The 20,694-nt window shown below is 44.2% G+C and overlaps 1 protein-coding gene across 1 annotated transcript in view; it reads left to right on the top strand.

Moving 5' to 3' along the window:
• Positions 1–714: 714 nt before the first annotated feature.
• VPS26C (VPS26 endosomal protein sorting factor C) overlaps positions 715–20,694 on the top strand; it is a 76,507-nt gene continuing 56,527 nt past the window's right edge. Inside the window, exon 1 of the mRNA XM_003419016.4 lies at positions 715–847. Coding sequence (XP_003419064.1) covers positions 791–847 — 57 coding nt within the window. The 5' untranslated portion in view covers positions 715–790. The remainder of the gene's footprint in view (positions 848–20,694) is intronic.

Raw genomic sequence — 20,694 nt, 5'->3', positions numbered from 1 at the left:
CCCCGCGGCTCCGCGGAACCTTGCTAGGTCACCCGGCGCTTCCCCAGACCTGGGCCCCCGGCCGACGGGCCGGAGGCGGGACAGCCGAGCCCTCGCCAATCAGTGCATTGTGGGACGGGAGTGTGACGCCGCGTCCGGCGGGAGACCGCAACCGCTCCCGCGAGAAGGGCAGGGAGCGGCGCCGAGGCAGAGCCAGAGGAAATGCCGACGCCTCAGAACCCTAGGGAGAGAGCAGGGGGCGCATTCAGGTGGCCACTCTGCTCACACTGTCCCAGCCTGGGACGCAAGGCTCGGCGTTGTAACCGCCTTAAAGCTAACTCAGTAGCGCGTCTCTTCGCTGCACCGCACAGCCTGACGGGAGCCTCGCTTTTTCTACGCTGGCTGCGCCGGTGAAACGGCCTCGAGGCCTCCCTTCTGCCGTGGGGCATGCCGGGAGAGCCGAGAACTTCCCCCTCCCTCTCCTAAGCCGGGAGGAGACTATTTCCGGCGTGACACTGTCCTTTACGAAAGGGGTGGGGTGGGCCTGGTCCCGCCCCCCACCGGATGGGGGCGTGGCGAAGAGTCACTACCCCTCTGTCCGCGCTAAGGCCCGCCCCTGCGCCGGAAGGAGGAAGGCGTAGGGCATCCTGGCCACCTGAAAGGGGAGAGTCGATCCGGCGTAACGTGCGAGGTCACGTGACGTAGTTGCGGGCTGCGGGGTGGGACGGGGGATTCCGCAGGGGGGCGGGCGGCGCTCCTTCCCATCGGGTCACGTGTGACAGGAAGTGGCGCCCACTGCGGAGAATCAGCGATGGGGACCTCCTTGGACATCAAAATTAAAAGAGCAAACAAGGTTTATCACGCTGGGGTAAGTGGGATGGGCGGGCCATCAGGTTGCGTGGTGTCCAACGCCCCGCGCACTTCTGGGTGACCCTGGGCGGGTTTGGCATGCACCTCCAGGTGCGTCCCCCCGCACGTCCGGCTGCCCTGCGGGGGGCACCCCGGCGGAGGCGCCACCTAGTCTGCAGGGCGTGCGGGGGCGAGCGGGCAGGCGCCGGCAGTGCATCTCTAATCGTCTGGTCCCGTGAACATCCTAAGGCCTCGGGCCCTAGACTGGAGTTTTCAGGGATCCCTGAGGGCTCGATGAACAAGTACCCCTTTCCGTCCTTCCTAAAGTGACTGTAAAGGAGCAGTGAACAAGCGGCAGAATTAACCTTAAAAACAGAAATTCGCGCATCAGGTCGTGGTCACCGCTTATATCATACACAAGTTCCTCATTTTTCTGGTTTTATTCTTTGAATAACATACAGAAGAAATGGCGTATTAAAATGAAAGTCTAAAAAAATAAAACCTTAACTGTGCTTTTACCAAGTTTTGTGCTAGGTTCAACCTCCTCCGGCCTCAGTTTCCTTATTTGCAAAATGACGATACCCTAAGGTTCCTCTAATTGGGGGGATCTCAACCCTCCCTCTACATGAAATGAATCGCCCAGGGAATTTTTAAATATCATTGGACGGGTCCCACACCCAGAGATATTGGTGATTCTAATCTGCAGCCAGGGTTGAAATTACAGCTAGCTCTAACACTTCTTGGAAAAAATTGTTAGCAATGGTTGGTCGCATGAATGCAGAGCAGGCTCAAAAGGGATCGAATACCGGGCGGTAGCCATGAACAGATGCTAAAACCTTGGGCTGAAAGACTATTGGTAAAACAGGATATTTACACAGACTCCAGTGGTCACCCCCATGTAAAATTCACCCTTTGAAAGTGTAGAAGGCTGTTTTTTGGTATATTCCAGTGTTGTGTAACCATCACCACTACCTAATTCCAGAACATTTTCATCACAACACGAAGAAACTCCCTACACGTTAGCAGTTACTCCCCGTTCTATACCCCCGCCCCCACCCCCCAGCTCCTGACAACCGCTAAACTACTTTCTGTCTCTGGTTTTGTCTATTCTGGACATTTCACATACGTGGAATCATACAAAACGTGGCCCTTTGTGTCTGCTGCTTTCACTTAGAGTAATGTTTTCACAGTTCATTCATGTTGGCACACGCATTAGTTCCTCATTGCTTTTTGTAGCTGAATAATATTCTCTCTGCATAGACCAGGTTTTGTTTATCCATTCATCCATTGATGGACATTTGGGTCGTTTCTACTTTTTGGCTATTATGAATGATTCTGCTATAAATGTTGATGTATTAACGGATTTTTGTGTGAGTAAAACACACAGGTACATGGGTATATGCCTAGAAGTGGAGTTGCTGAGTCTTATGGCAACTCTGTTTAACGTTTTGAAGAACTGCTGGACTGTATTCCAAGCTGCTGCATCACTTTACAGTGCCACCAGTAACGTTTCAGTTTCTTCACTGGTTTGTATTCTTAGAACTTTTGCCATTGAGTCGATTCCGACTCTGCGACCACATAGGACAGAGTAGTACTGCCCCATAGAGTTTCTAGGGAGTGCCTGGTGGATTTGAACTGCTGACATTTTGGTTAGTGTCCGTGGCTCTTAACCACTATGTCACCAGGGTTTCTCTCTCTCTCTATAGTATAAAAAAAAAAAGTATAGCTTCTCCCAAATAGATGGTGAAGTGGTGCCTTGCCTGTTGCTATGATGCCAAACAGGTTTCAGCGGCGCTTCCAGACTAAGATGGACTAGAGAGAAAGGGCTGGCAAAGTACTTCTGAAAAATCAGGCAGTGAAAACCATATGAATCACAACACTCTGATCCCCCACCATCTTGGGAATGGCACAGGACCAGGCCATGTTCCATTCCATTGTGCAGGGGAGTCACCATGAGTTGGTGACTGACTTGATGGCAGCTAACAACAACAATGTATAAAACGTAAATCAATTTACAAAAATGTATAGAGGAACATATGCCTGTGACTCCTGTGTTGGGCTCTGATCTTTGATTCAAGACAGGTTGAGTAGGTGGCCAGTACTAAGTTCTGAGTAGCAAGACCCTCACCGTTTGGGGGCTTGAAGAGATCTCACTGCCTGTGGACAGTCTATCTCAAGTCTAATTTACACCATGGCTGTGGGACAATGGGTGGCCTCTTTCCCACCCCCAACTCCAGCTGCACGTAGGAGCTAATGACATAACAAGTTAAAGATTTGACTCACCCATGAACAAAGTAGAGCCCTGGTGGCACAGTTAAGAGCTCGGCTGCTGACCAAAAGGTCAGTAGTTTGAATTCACCAGACACTCCTTGGAAACTATGGGGCCATTCTACTCTGTCATGCAGGATTGCTGTGAGTTGGAATTGACTAGACAGCGACAGGTTTGGATGGAGAGAGCACGAGGCCTGTAATTGTCATAGATGGCTTGATGTGGCTGCCTTCTACTTTGGCATGATCTCAAGCAATAATATTCCGGACTTGAGGTAGTAAATAATTGTCATTGCAGTAAAGCAATGTTCGTCCACCTAACCACACAAAGCTGTTTTATATTCCACCAGCAGCACACTGGTGTAGGGTTTGACCGCCAGACAGCATGACTTCCGTTTTACTGATGCGGAAACTGAGGCCTGGAGAGGTTCTCGATTACCGCTAATAACAGAGCCTGGATTCCAGGGCAGGTCTGTGATTTCAAAGCTTGTCCACCCAACACTAATATTCTGCCTCCCTAGGAGTGACTGTTTTGTGCAAAATGGAGGAATTTGTAATGTATGTAGAAATGGTGGTTACTAATTTCTTTGGAGTACTGTAAATAACACTAATATTTCAATTAAAGACTAATGACTTCTACCCTGAACGTGTGTTCATTCTATTATTGGGCTTTTCGATATTTCAGTTGTGGAGGTAACAGTAAAACCTGTGAAACCCAGAACCTATGTAAGGCAGAAACTTGTCAGGGAAGGAACACTCAAATATTTTCCTCTAAAACGAGTGATAGAAGAGTGGTAAGACTGCACCCCATCAAAGGCGGACAGCTTGCAAGACCTGGGGAAACCGGGCAGTCAGTCTGCTGAGTTCCAGCTCTCCCAGATTTCACTATATGTGAAAATGACTTCAATTCTGTGGACTCAGAGAAGTTAGAGAACCTAACTAATATGTAGATGTAAAATTGACATTTGGACTTTTTTCCTAGAATAAAATGCTAATTTGGAAAAATGATTTAAAGGGAAAACAATCACAGTTGAATCTTCTTTTTTATTATAAAAGTAATGTATGCCATGTTAGAAATTACTGTGCAGAGGATGCAGAGTAAAAAGCCCAGCTCTTCTTTGATCTTCTTACTCCCTTCCCTGTGCCTGGAGGTATCTACTGGTGCTTTGTGTGCTCTTCAGAGATCTTCTATGAATAATAAGTGCATGCCTCCCCCGCCCCAACACACACACACACACACACACACACACCGCTTACTTTTTTTGTTCAGTAATGTATCTTGGACACCTTTCAGTGCATCTTCATCAATCTCATTCTTTTTTAGGTGGTTATTTAACCCAAACAAATTCATTCAATCAGTGTCCGTCCATCTCTAGAAGTGTACAGGTCAGTAGAGAGAGATGTGGGTAAATAAGTAGCACTAGAGACAATAAAGTACCCAAATAGGAGTCTGTGGTATAAGACCTTGGGTGGCACAGTCTGTTAAGTGCTCGACTACTAGCCAACAGGTTGAGGGTTCAAACTCACTCAGAGGTGCCTCCAAAGAAAGGCCTGGCAATCTGCTTCAAAAGATCACACGGCCTTGAGAACCCTATGGAGCAGTTCTACTCTGTAAAACATGGGGTCACCATGATTCAGAATCCAACCAGTGGCAACTGGGATGATGTAAGGGAGCACAAAGTAGGTCAGTCATTTCATCGGCAAGGGGACAAGGGGCACTTAGGGAGCCTCCCTGAAGTGCCGATGCTTGAATGATCCTTTGTGTGAGACCAGGGCCTCATTCCCCTCTTTGCATTATTTGTTTCAGTCAAGGACTAGGTAACGTGAGCCAAGTGAAGCAAGAGCTTACACACATTTGTGAAACAAGCCAAGTTAAGTAAAAGATTTATTCTTTTTGCCAGACTTTTGGACACTCAGGTTCATCTCGTTTGACAGCCTTTTTTTTCTTTTAAAGCCACTTAGCTGTATGATCTTTCTAAAATACTTCTTCTGTTTCTCTGGGTTTATTCTGCACACTCTTTTAACTTCATAAGCTGGCTGTTTGGCTCATTAAATTTTAGCCATCTTTTAAAAATGCTGATGTTTTGCACTAAGTGCTACATGCAACCCACAAATTTGTTTTCAAACAACGTTTCTGTTATTTATTATATAATTATAAAGCAGTCACCCTTGTAATCCCACCAGGTCCTGCTGGAGAGGGGTAGGGGCCAGGAAAGTGAGATGAGAATGAGTTGGAGAGGAGATAAAGTTTAGAAAAAGCAAACGCACCCTGCCACAGAAGACACTGCTCAAAAAAAAAAAAAACCAAAACCATTGCCATCGAGTCGATTCCGACTCATAGCGACCCTGTAGGACAGAACTGCCACATAGGGTTTCCAAGGAGCACCTGGTGGATTCAAACTGCCGACCTTTTGGTTAGCGGCCATAGCTCTTAACCACCACCCCACCAGGGTTTCCAATGAGGCTTTATAGTGTAGTAATCCCATTCTCTGTGGGGATATGGAAATATCCAAAAATAATGCTCCACTGCCTTGCCACGTGGTGAAGTGGTTAAGAGCTCGGCTGCTAACTAAAAAGGTTGTTCTGTAGGGTCACTATGAGTCGGAATCCACTCGAGGACAATAGGTTTGGTTTTCTTTTTGGCCACATCCCAAAATTGTACCCCACATGGTTTGATTTGTAGTATTTTCATTATTGTACCACTTAATCATTTTTTAATTTTCATTATGATTTTTTCCTTTGCCATATGCGTTACTTAGAAGTATGCATTTTAATTTCTGTTACAGTGTCAACTCTTCCACTTTAAAATTTCATTTTATAAGCTTAGAATAATTCCTCATTTTAATATTACTTAAATTTTAGAAAATTCCTTTTAAGAAGAACAGTTTTAATAACAAAATGAGGTTCTGATGGGGTAGTGGAATGTTAAGGAGCCCTGGTGGTGCAGTGGTTAAGCGCTCAGCTGCTAACTGAAAGGTTGGCAGTTTGAACCCACCCAGCAGCTCCCCAGGAAAAAGACATGACAATCTGCTGCTTTAAAGATAACAGCAAAGGAAACTCTGAGGCAGTTCTACTGTGTCACATGGGTTCGCTGTGAGTGGGAATCCATTCGATGGCACCGGACAACAACAGAGGAACGTTATCTGGTCAAATGTCAGAAAAAGAACAACTCAGACGAGTTTTCAGTAACTCACAATCACCTGTAGTAAGTTACAAACGCATTTTGGGAATACTTCGGTGATTGCACTGATTACCTTTTGTTGCAGTGATTTTGTTTTATGAGGCCACCTAACTAAAGTGCTTTGTTTTGTCTTGATTTGTATTGCTAGGCCCGCCAGCCCTTGCCTCTTAGAAGATGCTCAAAAACTGTTTATTAAATGACAGTTGAAGCCTTAAAACATTGAAACAAAATTCCATAAGACTAACATAAATGCATTGATCGGAAATGGGAAACTGGCCTTACAGGCCTATTGTAGGTTTACTTTGTAATTACAAATGATATTTTAGATATAAATTCTAGGCAGATGTTGTTGGTAAGGTTTATTCTTATTTTGACATAGCCCCAAAGCTACAACACCGAACTCTCCATTACTTGTGTTTGCTGTAGTGCAGTCATTTTAGGAGAATGGTTCAAATAAGCGTGGGAATAGATAATTCAGAATTCCTACAAATATGGTTATTTTCTCTTTAGTTCAGGAATAGGAAATAGTCTACTACAGAATTTGCCAGAGTTTGACCCTCCCGTTATCTTCATCCCAGTTCACGTGGCTCAAGAGTGAGCATAGACCCTTCCTCAGAGCTTGAAGCATTGCCACCATGCCACCTTCTCTCCATGAGTCCTCAATAAATCTGAAAACTTGACTTGTTTCCAGAGACCCATGTATGGTATGCGACAATGCAGAAATATGATCAAAATTTCCTAATTCCTTATTTCCAGTGAAAGTTTTAATTTCCCCTGAGAACGCTTGTCTTGGTCATCTAGTGCTGCTATAACAGAAATACCACAGGTGGATGGCTTCAACAAACAGAAGATTATTCTCTCATAGCCTGGTAGGCTAGAAGTCCAAATTCAAGGCATCAGCTCCAGGGAAAGGCTTTCTTTCTCTGTGGACTCTGGAAGAAGGTCCTGGTCATCAATCTTCTCCTGGACTAGGAGCTTCTCCAAGCAGGAACCCCAGGTCTAAAGGTCATGCTCTGCTCCCAGTACTGCTTTCTTGGTGGTATGAGGTCCCCCTGTCTCTCTGTTGCCTACTCTCTTTTATATCTCAAAAGAGATTGGCTTAAGACACTTTCTGGTCTTGTAGATCTTATCAATATAACTGCTGCTAATCTATCTCATTAATGTCATAGTGATAGGATTTACAACACATAGGAAAATCTCATCAGATGACAAAATGGTAGACAATCACACAGTACTGGGAATCATGATCTAGCCAAGTTGACATATTTTGGGGGGACAAAATTCAATCCATGACAATGCTTAACTAATATTGTTCTATAATAGCATATACTTGTGTAGCCTTTTCCGGCTCACAGAGTGCTTCAATCCTCATAAATTCTGCAAGGAGGTGGCATTTCCCCCATCATATGGTTGTGAACACAGAGGCTCTGAGAATTCAGTGACATGCTCAGGGCGTCGATGAGAGCAAATGTTTAAATTGAGATCATTCTATTCCCAAGTCCAGTACTCCGTGCCTTTTTAGGGTTCTAATTTTCATCTGTAGAAAGGAGATGATTCCTACTCAAAGGTTTTGCGGGGAGAATTAGATGATGTTTTAAGACATTTTTATGGGCTCTGACCCGTAGTAGGTGCTCAAATGGTGCTTGTGGTTGTTAGCTGCTGTTGAGTCAGCCCTTGACTTGTGGTGACCCCATGCACAACAGAATGAAACACTGCCCTGTCCTACACCACCCTGTGATGTTTGCAGATCGGGCTGTTCTGCTCCATAGGATTTTCAGGGCTGATTTTTGGAAACAGATCACCAGGTCTTTCTTCCTAGTGTGTCTTAGTCCGGAAGCTCTGCCAAAACCTGTACATGAGGTGGTGGTATCGTTACACTTTCCCATACTCCACGGTGTCTGTTCATGCTCAGAAGTGCTCCTTCTCTGCCACCGTGTTCACTATGCTTTTAGTGTACTCTACACATTGCATAATCGGCATGTGCCAGACCCTTTACCGATTGTCAGATGCCTCCACTGTTGGCTGGGAGGAGGAGGGTCGGTGATCAAGTGGACCCTAAAGAGATTACAGCATCTTAGTGCTGAAAGCTGAGTGGTTTTAGTATTGCTGAATACTTGTTTGCTTGGTGCAGTAGATGTGTTTTTGACTGAAAAGTTCAAGTCAAATGTGTTGTAAATTATGTCTTCTTTACATGAGACAAATTTATTGGTGAAAAGAGCCGTGCAGTAAATCTTTTCGTAATTCATTTGTTTTATAAATCCAGGATGTTTTGCATTCTTTAGTCCTGGCACATGTACTCATGAAAACGGCACTGTTAAATAGTATGGTTGTGAAGAACATAAGATACTTTACCCAGCAAGCCCAGCTTACAATAATATGGAATTTACGCGCGGTGGGCTGATTACTGTTACTGCAAGAACCTCTGTATTTGCATTTTGTCTTATTTCACGTGCAAGTTTAAAAAAAAATTTTAAGAGGAACAATCCTGTACGTAACAGTTTATTATGAAGAAAAACTGCAAAGCTAGAGTGGTATGGGGGAAGAAAGCCTAACTATTCTACTTTGTACTACTGAATTCTAGGTAAATGAATGATCCATCATTGCAAATGCTTTTGCTAGTACTCAGAGTATAAAAATATAGATCTTAGAGTTAGGAGGGATCTCGAGATAATTTTGTGGGAGGAATGAACTTTTAGGATACTCAGTCATGTTTACTTTAAGTGGGTCTCCTTTTCTCACTAATAGTCTCCTACTGAAAGGGCTGAGGTCCTTGGTGGCGTAAATGGTTTGCGCTCTACTGCTAATTTAAAGGTTGACAGTTCGAACCCACCCAGCAAGTACCTCGGCAGAAAGACCTAGCGATCTGCTTTAGTAAAAATTTCAACCAAGAAAACCTTATGGAGCAGTTCTATTCTGTAACACATGAGGTCGCCATGAGTTGGAATTGACTCAACAGCAGTGGGTTTTCTGAAGAAGCTTGTCCTAAATCATAGAGTAAACCTTACACGATGCATGAGTGGTATTTTCAAACATAAAGGAGCCTGTTAAAAACGGGGATACAGCAAACTTACCTGTGCAATTCTTCATTTGATATTTGTTGCAGCAGATGTGCTGACCTCAGCAGTAGTAAAGCCTGTTGGACCACTGTGGGTGTGTCTGCTTCTAGACTCTGCTGGCAGCCCAGTCTCAGTGCCTCATGCACACCTGTGCCCCTCCGCCCCGCCCCAGCAGACCTTACTCAGCCAGTATCCTTGGGTTTCCTCTGCTTTCCTCCTAAAGCCCAGACCCCAATCCAGCCCTCAAGACCTTGCGTCATCCTGGGTTCTGCCCTTGTTGCCAGCCATGCCCTCTCCCAGGCCCTGAGCTTATTAGGCTCCACCTCCCACCCAGTGCCTTTGGTGCCGTTCCAGACAGCAGTCTGCTGCAGCACGGGCAGGTCGGGGAGACGCACCTCTTTTCGTCCTGTGATTCCCACCCCCCGCCACCCTTTGACTCCTTCCCCATAAAGGCCCCCATACTGAGTCAGCAGAGCCCACTGGCATTGACCTTCAGCATTCCCTCCTGACTTTACTTACTGATGGCCAAGTCCTCTACTTGTTCCAGGAAGCTAATGGCTGCTGCCTCCCTTACCTACCTGTCATGGATTGGATTGTGGCCCCCAGAAGAATGTGTCATCTTGGTTAGGCCATGATTCCTAGTGTTGTGTGGGTGTCTTCCATTTTGTGATTATAATTTTATGTTAAAAAGGGCTAGGGTGGCATTGTAACACCCTTACCCAGGTAACATCCCTGATCCAGTATAAAGGGAGTTTCCCTGGGGTGTGGCCTGCACCACCTTTTATCTTTCAAGAGATAAGAAGGAACAAAGTGAGAGGCCTCACACTATCTGATTTTAGAAGGTATTATACCGCTACAGTAGTTAGAACCCTGATACTGGTACAACAACAGATATACAGACCGATGGAACAGAATTGAGAATCCAGACAAATCCACCCACGTATGAGCAGCTGATAATTGACAAGGCCCAAAGTCAGTTAAATGGGGAAAAGACAGTCTCTTTAACAAATGGTGCTGGCATAACTGGCTATCCATCTGCAGAGAAACTGAAACAAGACCCATACCTCACTCCATGCACAAAAACTAACTCAGATAGATCAAAACCTAAATACATAATCTAAAACGATAAATATCATGGAAGAAAAAATAGGGATAACACTGGGAGCCCTGGTACAAGACATAAACAGTATACAAAACATTACTAACAATGCATAAGCACCAGAAGAGGAACTAGGTAACTGGGAGCTTCTAAAAATCAAACACTTATGCTCATCCAAAGACTTCACCGAAAGAGTAAAAAGATTACCTACAGACGGGGAAAAAAATTTTGGCTACAAGAAATCCGATCAGTTTCTCATCTCTAAAATCGACATGATACTCCAAACACTCAACAACAAAAAGACAAATAACACAATTAAAAAATGGGGAAAGGATATGAACAGACACTTCACCAAAGAAGACATTCAGGCAGCTAACAGATAATCTGAGGAAATGCTCACGATCATTAGCCATTAGAGAATTGCAAATCAAAACTACAATGAGATACCATCTCACTCCAACAAGTCTCGCATTAATCCAAAAAACACAATAAATGTCCAAGAGGTTGTGGAGAGACTGGAACACTTATACATTGCTGCTGGAAATGTAAAATGGTAAAAACCACTTTGGAAATCTACTTGGCACTTCCTTGAAAAGCTAGAAATAGAACTACAATACAATCCAGCAGTCCCACTCCGTCGAATATATCCTAAAGAAATAAGAGCCTTCATGTGAACAGATATATGCATACCCATGTTCATTGCAGCACTGTTTACAATAGTAAAAAGATAGAAGCAACCAAGGTGCCCATCAATGGATGAATGGATAAATTATGGTATATTTACACAATGAAATACTACACAGTGATAAAGAACAATGATGAATCTGTGAGACATAACGTGCAGGAATCTGGAAGGCGTTATGCTGAGTGAAATTAGTTGCAAAAGGACAAATATAGTATGAGACCACTATTATTATAAGAACTCAAGAAATAGTTTAAATACAGAAGAAAATATTCTTTGATGGTTACAAGGGTGGGGAGGGAGGGAGGGGACATTCACTAATTAGGTAGTAGACAAGAGCTATTTTAGGCAAAGGGAAAGACAACACACAATACAGGAGACGTCAGCACAACTGGAATAAACCAAAAGCAAAGAAGTTTCCTGAATACAACCAAAGGCTTTGAAGGCCAGAGCAGCAGGGCCGGGGGTCTGGGGACCATGGTTTCAGGGGACATCTAGGTCAGTTGGCATAACAAAATGTATTAAGAAAACATTCTGCATCCCACTTTGGTGAGCGGCTTCTGGGGTCTTAAAGGCTAGCAAGAGGCCATCTAAAATGCACCAATTGGTCTCAACCCACCTGGAACAAAGGAGAATGAAGAACACCGAAGACACAAGATAAACATGAGCCCAAGAGACAGAAAGGGCCACATAAACCAGAGATTCCATCAGCCTGAGACCAGAAGAGCTATATGGTGCTCAGCTACAACCGATGACTGCCGTGACAGGGAACACAAAAGAGGATCCTTGAGGGAGCAGGAGAACAGTGAGATGCAAACCTCAAATTTTCGTAAAAAGACCGGACAATGTTCTGACTGAGACTAGAAGGACCCTTGGAGGCCATGGGCCCCAGACCTTCTGTTAGCCCAAGACAGGAACCATTCCTGAAGCCAACTCTTCAGACAGGGATTGGACTGGGCTATAAGATAGAAAATGATACTGGTGAGGAGTTAGCTTCTTGGCTCAAGTAGACACATGAGACTATGCAGGCAGCTCCTGTCTGGAGGCAAGGTGAGAAGGCAGAGGGGGTCAGAAGCTGGCTGAATGGACATGAAAATAGAGAGTGGAGAGAAGGAGTGTGCTGTCTCATTACAGGGAGAGCAACTAGGAATACATAGTAAGGTGTATTTAAGTTTTTGTATGAGAGACTGACTTGATTTGTAAACTTTCACTTAAATCACAATAAAAAAACAAACAAAAAAAAGAGAAAAAGGAAAGGGAAGCAAGCAGAGAGGTAGGACATCATACCACCAAGAAAGCAGTGCCCGGAGCAGAGCACCCGGGGTCCCTGCATGCAGAAGCTCCTAGTCCTGGGGAAGATTGATGAGAAGGCCCACAGAAAGCCTTCCGCTAGAGCGGACGCCCTGAATTTGGACTTCTAGCCTACTTTACTGTGAAGAAATAAATTTCTCTTGGTTAAAGCCATCCACTTTTGGTATTTGTTATAACAGCACTAGATGACTAAGACACTGCCCGTTCTGTCCTCGTGCACCTTCCTAAAACAGGCGCCCTCCAACTCCCACTTTCCTCCACGTCTTTGTATTCCTTCTCTTGGGCTGAGCTGACCCAGGATGCAGCTTTCTCCTCACTGTCCTGTCTGTGGCCTCCCTTGTACTCATGTCACTCACTGTATACTCCTCTGCTCCCTCATTCTCCTCCGTTCTTCTCTACTCCTCTGCCTCCTCATTTTCCATTCTGCTCTTCTCTGCTCCTCTGTTCCGTCCTTCTCCCCCATTCTTCTCTACTCCTCTGCCCCCCCATTCTCCTCCATTCTGCTTTCCTCTGCTCCTGTACCTCCTCATTGTCCTCTCCTCTACTCCTCTGCCCCTTCACTCCCCTCTATTCAGCTCTCCTCTCCTCTGCCTCCTCATTCTACTCTTCTCTGCCCCCTCATTCTCCATTCTGCTCTCCTCTACTCATCTGCTTCCTCATTCTCCTCTCCTCTACTTCTCTGCCCCTCTCATTCTCCTCGCCTCTTCTCTGCCTCCTCACTTTCCTCCATTCTGCTGTCCTCTACTCCTCTGCCTCCTTTTTCTCCATTCTGCTTTCCTCTGCTCCTCTGCCCCCACATCCTCATTCCTCTGCCCCCTCATTCTCCTCCATTCTCCTCTCTACTCCTCCGCTCCCTTATTCTCCATTCCTCTGCCCCGCCCTTGCTTGTCAAGATCTTACCTCTTAGCACAGATAGATTGTGGAAAAGTTTTACTTTTACTTTGAAGCCAGGTTTCCATTTTCATTTCAAATGTACTGGCGCAAACGGTTAAGCACTCAACCACTAGCTGAAAGTTTGGTGGTTCAAACTCACTCACAGGTGCCTTGGAAGACAGGCCTGATGATCTGCTTCCAAAAGGAGTTGACTCCATGGCAACTAACGACAACAACAGGAATTTTTAACCTCCTATCTCTGAGTGGCGCAAGCAGTTTGTGGTTGGCTGCTAACCTGAAGGTTGACTGGTCTCCTGGTTCCGCTGTCGCTGGACTCTGCTGTGCTTGTTGCCACCTCTAGCCTTCTCATCGGTTTCCACATGTTACAGCTCTGTCTTCTGGGTCTAGGAGGTTCTCAGCGCTCAACGTGGTCCAGAGGAGTTGCTCAACTCTTGTCTTTTGATGGTAGTGAGGTCCCCACTTGCTCTCTGGGATTGGCTTTTTTTAAACCTACCAGCATGGCAAAACTGACCAGTTCCTTGGTGGGCCACAGGCACCTTATTTGCATAGTCCCACTCAATCGTTTTGTGGGTTACAAGACCATGGCTAGAAAAACCATATTAAAAGCAGTTCAGTGCACCACATTTGCAATGCATTCCCCATTGTACTCCTCTGGCTTGTAACCTTTGACTCTGTTGATAGGAACCTCTACTTGATTAAGCTATACTGACCCAGGTTACTGGTACTCGGATAGAACTTGGCCTCTGAGTAACTCTGGAAAGGTTACACCGGCTGTCCTCTGAGCCTTTGGGCCAATCTCTAGTGGTATACAAAGTTGGATCACTTGTCCATTAATGTTCACTGCTCCTCCCCCCATGATAATATTCTTATTTTTACTTTTACTCTCATGTACCAGGAAAGACATCCACCAAAAGTTGGCCCTTCCTTTGTGTGATGGGCCGTGATTCTCAGTGTTTTGGCAGTCGTGAGATGTTGTGGTCACTCCCCTGTTGAGATTTGCTATGTCATCACCCCCATAATGAGATCTGCTGGGAGTAGCCAGTCGGTTGAAGGGGAGTTTCCTTGGGCGTGTGGCCTGCATCAAGTGTGGGTGGATGTTCTGGTGGGGCTCGAGGGCTTTTTTTCGTTCTGGACCCTGTAGCTGGCTCCCATTTGTCTGACCCCCGGTTCTTGGGACTTGAGGTACCAGCTTACCTAGTCTTGCCTGCCGGTCTTGGGGTTCATCTGTCTTCACAGCCTGTGAGCAAGAGCCCTGCTCTCTAACCTGCCAATCTTGGGTTCACCAGCCCCCGCGACTGTGTGAATCAGGAGAAGCCTCTCTTCTGACTGTGGACTTGGGACGTTGCAGCCTCTACAACTGTGCAAGCCATTTCCTTGGTATAAATCTCTCTCCCTATGTGTATTTATAAGGTTTACTTGTTTTTCTTCTCTAGAGAACCCAGCCTAAGACACTTTGTATTGTCAGGATTGTAAGATAATTACTGTAAAACCCAAATCAGTTGCAACCAATGTCACAAAACAATTTGTGTAAAAATTTTGATTGAGAAGCTAATTTGCACTGTAAACTTTCACCTAAAGCACACACACGTACAAAACCCAGATCATCATCTTTGATGCGTATTCCCCAACAGTTGTTGACTTAAATCCAAACATTCAGTTTCGCTGATTAAATCACTCAGTTGCTTAAGAGTACAGTTTACAACTACATTTTCTTGGAGGCTTTGTCAGGAAGCTTCATTGCTTAAAAGTAGAAGTTGTATGAGTTTTCAGCTTCCATTCATTCTTGTGCTAGAGTAGACTCAAAACTTTGCAGCCAGAGGTTTGGGTCTATCATAGGCAAGCACTTGGTCCACCTCTGTATAGGTGATGGGGCAGTCTCCTCAGTTAGAGCTCTTAATTTTGTTATGAGAACTATGGGAGTTTAGTGGTAGAATTCTTGCCTTCCAAGTAGGCTACCTGGGTTCAATTCTCGGTCAGTGCACCTCACATGTGGTTACCACCAATCTGTAAGTGGAGATTTGCATGTTGCTATTTTTTTATGATGCGTGGCATAGTGGTTAAGAAGTATGGCTGCTAACCAAAAGGTTAGCAGTTTGAATCCACCAAGCTACTCCTTGGAAACTATGGGCAGTTCTACCTTGTCTGGTACAGTCACTATGAGGTGGAATTGACTCGAGGGCCATGGGTTTGGTTCTTTTTATTGATGATGCTGAAGGAGCCCTAGTGACCCAGTGGTTAAGAGCTTGGCGCTAATCAAAAGGTCGGTAGTTCGAATCCACCACCCGCTCCTTGGAAACCCTGTAGGGCAGTCTACTCTGTCCTGCAGGATCACTGTGAGTTGGAATCGACTACAGCAATGGAATTTTTGGTTTTTGGTTATGGCGCTGAACAGGTTTCAGTAGAGCTTCTAGACTAAGAGTAGGAAGAAAAGGCTAGCGATTTACTTCTGCAAATCAGCCAGTGAAAACCCTGTGAGTCACAACAGTCCAATCCACAACTTAATCATGGGGATGGCACAGGATCAGGCAGTGTATTGTTCACTTGTGGCATGGGGTCACCGTGAGTTGGGAGCCAACTCCGTGGCAGCTAACAGCGACAATTTTGATAAAGCATTAGGTTTGTTCCTCATCATAGAACATCTGGACTTCAGGTTCCTGTTAGAGAATATCGCCACTGAGTCTATTGTCCAGTTCTTACCCAGAACTTTACAAGCAGTGGTATTTTTATGGAAGGCTGCCTGAGGGACATGTAGGCCATCCAGTCTTTTTTAAATGCAATGCTTAAATGTTAGGAAATTGTGTAGAAATATAATTAAAAAACAAAAACAAAAACCCAGTGCTGTCAGATAGCAGTAGGCATTTAAATACTGACGAGTGTTCAATTTTACAATGTCCAAAAATCTTTAGGCCAAAAAGTAAAAATATTTCTTTTATGAGACTGAATAAATATTCAAGAAAATGTAAAACGCTAACTTCTGGTGTGTATCTTACCAATGATGTGTGAGCATTGATGCATCACCCTTCTCAAAGTTTACACCGGTTTGTGATCCTGCCCGTACTTTATGCAAACTCTATTTCCTTACACTCTTCTTTCTTCTAATGTATTCAAACTTTATTACTTTCCCACGTTATACATGAAATACCCAGAACACATGATTTAAACTAGTTTTGTAAATTTTAAGTATATTAAATACATAATTTTCTGGCTTAGAAAATTAAAGTAATACAAAATAATTTCGAATGAAAAGTAAAATTCTTCTGCGTCTCCTCTTCCCCCACCCCTTAAACATTCCCCAGAATTATCCACATTACATTCCCAAGCTCTCCACAGTGGGTTCTTACAGTTACCATAGGGGATCTGACCAGGGATCAGACTTGCGTGGATTAACCTAAGGCAGGGAGAGAGAACCCTTGAACCGCTTTGTATAAGGTGTGATCTGCCTTCCAGTCCTCATTTTCTGAGCTCTTGCTTTATGCCCACAGCCCTTTAGGGGTTATTAGCCTTATTTGCTGCTGGCCTCCTCTCTTTTCCTCTGTTCCTGAACTTCACCTGCATCCTCTACTCAGCTTGGATTTGGATGATACAAGATTGCCTATCACTCATACATGATTTGATCCTGACCAGGATTTCAATTCCATGGCTGTTCGTGTTGTTCATTACAGGCATATCTCATTTTATTGTGTTCCGCTTTATTGTGCTTCACAGATAGTGCATTTTCACAAATTGAAGGTTTGTGGCAACCCTGTGTTGAGTAAGTTTATCTGAGCCATTTTTCCAGTAGCATGTACTCACTTCATGTGTCTGTGTCAGGGTTTGGTAATTCTTGCAATATTTCAAACTCTTTTCATTATATATGTTATGGTGATCTGTGATCAGTGACCTTTGATATTACTGTTGTAATTGTTTCGGGGTGCTGTGAACAACGCCCGTATAAGACAGCGAACTCAATCGAGAAATAAATCTTGTGTGTGTTCCGATTGCTCTGACTGTCCGTTCCTCGTTTCTTCCTTGTCCTCAAGCCGCCCTATTCCCTGAGACATGACAGTATTGAAATTAGGTCAGTTAATAACCCAACAATGGCCTCTAAGTGTTGAAGTGAAAGAGTCGCCCATCTCTCACTTTAAATCAAAAGCAGAAATGATTAAGCTAGTGAGGAAGGTGTGTCGAAAGCCAAGACTGGCTGAAAGCCAGGTGTCTTGTGCCAAACAGCCAAATTGTGAGTGTGAAGGAAAAGTTCTTGAAGGAAATGAGAAGTGCTGCTCCAGTGAACACACGAATGATGAGAAAGTGAAACAGCCTTGTTGCTAATATGAAGAAAGTTTTAGTGGTTTGGATAGAAGATCAAACCAGCCACAACATTCCCCTAAGTCAAAGCCTAATCCAGAGCAAGGCCCTAACTTTCTTCATTTCTGTGAAGGCTGAGAGAGGTGAGAAAGCTGCAGAAGAAAAATTTGAAGTTAGCAGAGGTTGGTTGATGAGGTTTAGAGAAAGAAACCATTTTCATAACACACAAGTGCAAGGTGCAGCACCAAGTGCTGATCTAGAGGCTGCGGCAGGTTCTCCAGAAGATCTAGCTGAGATACTGATGAAGGCGGCTACACTAAACCACAGATCTTCAGTGTAGACGGAACAGCCTTGCATTGGAAGAAGATGCCATCTAGGACTTTCATAGCTAGAGAGAAGTCAATGCCTGGCTTCAAAGCTTCAAAGGACGGGATGACTCTTGTGTTAGGGGGCTAATGCAGCTGGTGACTTTAAATTGAAGTCAGTGCTCATTTACCATTCCAAAAATCCTAGAACCTTTAAAGATTATGCTAAATGTACTTTGCCTGTGCTGTGTAAATAGAACAAAACCTACATGACAGCACATCTGTTTACATGGTTTACTGAATATTTTAAGCCCACTGTTGAGACCTACTGCTCAGAAAAAAAATATTCTTTTCAGAATATGACTGCACATTGGCAGTGCAGGTGGTCACCCGAGAGCTCTGATGGAGATGTACAGGGAGATTAATGTTGTTTTCATGCCTGCTAACACTACATCCATTCTGCAGCCCATGGATCAATGAGTAATTTTGACTTTCAAGTCTTATTATTTAAGAAATACATTTTACAAGGCTATAGCTGCCATAGATGGTGATTCCTCTGATGGATCTGGGCAAAGTAAATTGAAAACCTTCTGGAAAGGATTCACCTTTCTCGATGCCATTAAGAACATTCGTGATTCACGGGAAGAGGTCAAAATATCAACATTAACAGGAGTTTGGAAGAAATTGAGTCCAGCCCTCACAGATGATTTTGAGGGGTTCAAGATGTAACTGCAGATATGGTAGAAATAGCAAGAGAACTAGAATTAGAAGTGGAGCCTGAAGATGTGACTGAATTGCTGCCAATCTCATGATAAAACTGTAGTGGATGAGGAGTTGCTTCTTATGGATGAGCAAAGAAAGTGGTTTCTTGAGATGGAATCTGCTCCTGGTGAAGACGCTGTGAGCATTGTTGAAATGACAACAAAGGATTTAGAATATTACATAAGCTTAGTTGATAAAGCAGCGGCAGGGCTTGAGAAGCTGCACTGTGTGTAAAATGCTATCAAACGACATCGCATGCTACAGAGAAATCTTTTGTGAAAGAAAGAGCCAATCAATGTGGCAAACTTCATCGTTGCCTTATTTTAAGAAATTGCCACAGCCACCCCAGCCTTCAGGCATGACACTTTGCTGGCAAAAAGATGACAACTAGCTGAAAGCTCAGATGATGGTTAACATATTTTAGCAAGAAAGTATTTTTTAGTTAAGGTGTGTACATTGTTTTTTTAGACGTAACGCTATTGCACACTTAACAGACTACTGTATGGTAGAAACATAACTTTTATATGCACTGGGAAACCAAAAAATCCGTGACTTGCTTTACTGCAATATTCACTTTATTGCAGTGGTCTGGACCAAACCCACAGTATCTCTGAGGTATGCCCAATGGTGCAGTGGTTAAGAGCTTGGCTGCTGGCCAAGAGTTCAGCAGTTTGAATCCATCAGCCACTCCTTGGAAACCCTCTGAGCAGTTCTACTCTGTCCTGTAAGGTTGCCATGAGTCAGAATCAACTCGACGGCAGTGGGTAGTGGGTATGCCTGTATGTAACTTCAGGCTTGCTATACAAAGCGTTTTCTTCGGTCAGCTCCCTATATTCCCTTGTCATTACTCAGACATGTGATTATGCCAGCTCCCAGACTCCTCTGTAATTGGCGCCCTCCTAAACATTTGGTTTATAGTGGTTTATAGTCTGGAGTCTTTATGCTTACTTTATGCCAGTAGTTCCAAACCATTGTCAAAGTTCCAAACCTTTTGTGAGTTTTAATGTTTTTGAACTCTGAAATCAAATAATTATTAGCTCATAATCCTGCTAATATGTAGTATCTAACCCTTGAAACCACATGACACACCAAGATTAGAATTTAAAACTCCTGTGTGAAGGGTACCTGTTTAACTTTTATTAATTTCTACTTTTTATGAATAGTATTCACAGTCTTTTTGCTCCTTTCTTTCTAAACTTTAACTCAGTGGCTCAAGTTCTTTTCCTGGCTCTCAGAAAAGTTTCAAAACCAGAAATTCCAGGTATCACCATTTGATGATAGCCTTGCTTTTCATTGGCCCTTTTTACTTGGTATTTACACCTGTACCACATTTAAAGTAAAATCTCTGGTTGTTTAATTAAATTTAGCCTGTCGTGTCTTGGTGTCCTCACCCATACACTGAGGGGGTGTTCTCCAAGGCCTTTCCCAATTTCAGGGTCCTCACACAGGAAAAGCCTGTCCCAGACACCAATCCGTTGTCACATTGACTCATGCACCTCATGAGGTTCTCTTACATATCCCTTCTCTTGGTTACAAGGGCACTGGACCTACAGGGTGGGCCTTGGCTTTGACGTCCGCCACTATGCTATAAAAGAGCCAACAAACAACACAGGACCAGGTTTGAACTGGACCCTAAGCCATCCTTCCTCTCCTTGTCCTTCAGTTGTGAGTGTGCCACGGTCCTTTGTCTCTGTTCAGTGTCCTCCTCTTTGTCTGGGCTTACTGGAAACCCCCGAAGAGCTACTGATCTAAACTTGCTGATGATGGGATTCATTCTTTCGGATTATGTCTTTTAAATTACTGGCATGAAGAAGTAAACTGGCGCTTAGCTGCAACTTCCCCTTGAGATAGTTGGTCTTTTGAGAGAAGATCTGGTTAAGGAAATTGATTTTAATTGATAAGATTTCAAGGGAGGCTCTTTTGAAAGGGGGACTCCGATAATCCTTGCCTGCTATAGGCTTCTGTATCTCGTTCCTCTTCTCTCCAGTTGGTGCCCATTATTGGTTTTCATTTATTGAGCTTTT

The sequence above is a fragment of the Loxodonta africana genome, chromosome 2 (assembly GCF_030014295.1).
Source record: "Loxodonta africana isolate mLoxAfr1 chromosome 2, mLoxAfr1.hap2, whole genome shotgun sequence".
Taxonomy (NCBI): Eukaryota; Metazoa; Chordata; class Mammalia; order Proboscidea; family Elephantidae; genus Loxodonta; species Loxodonta africana.
This window is presented reverse-complemented; position numbering and strand designations above follow the sequence as displayed.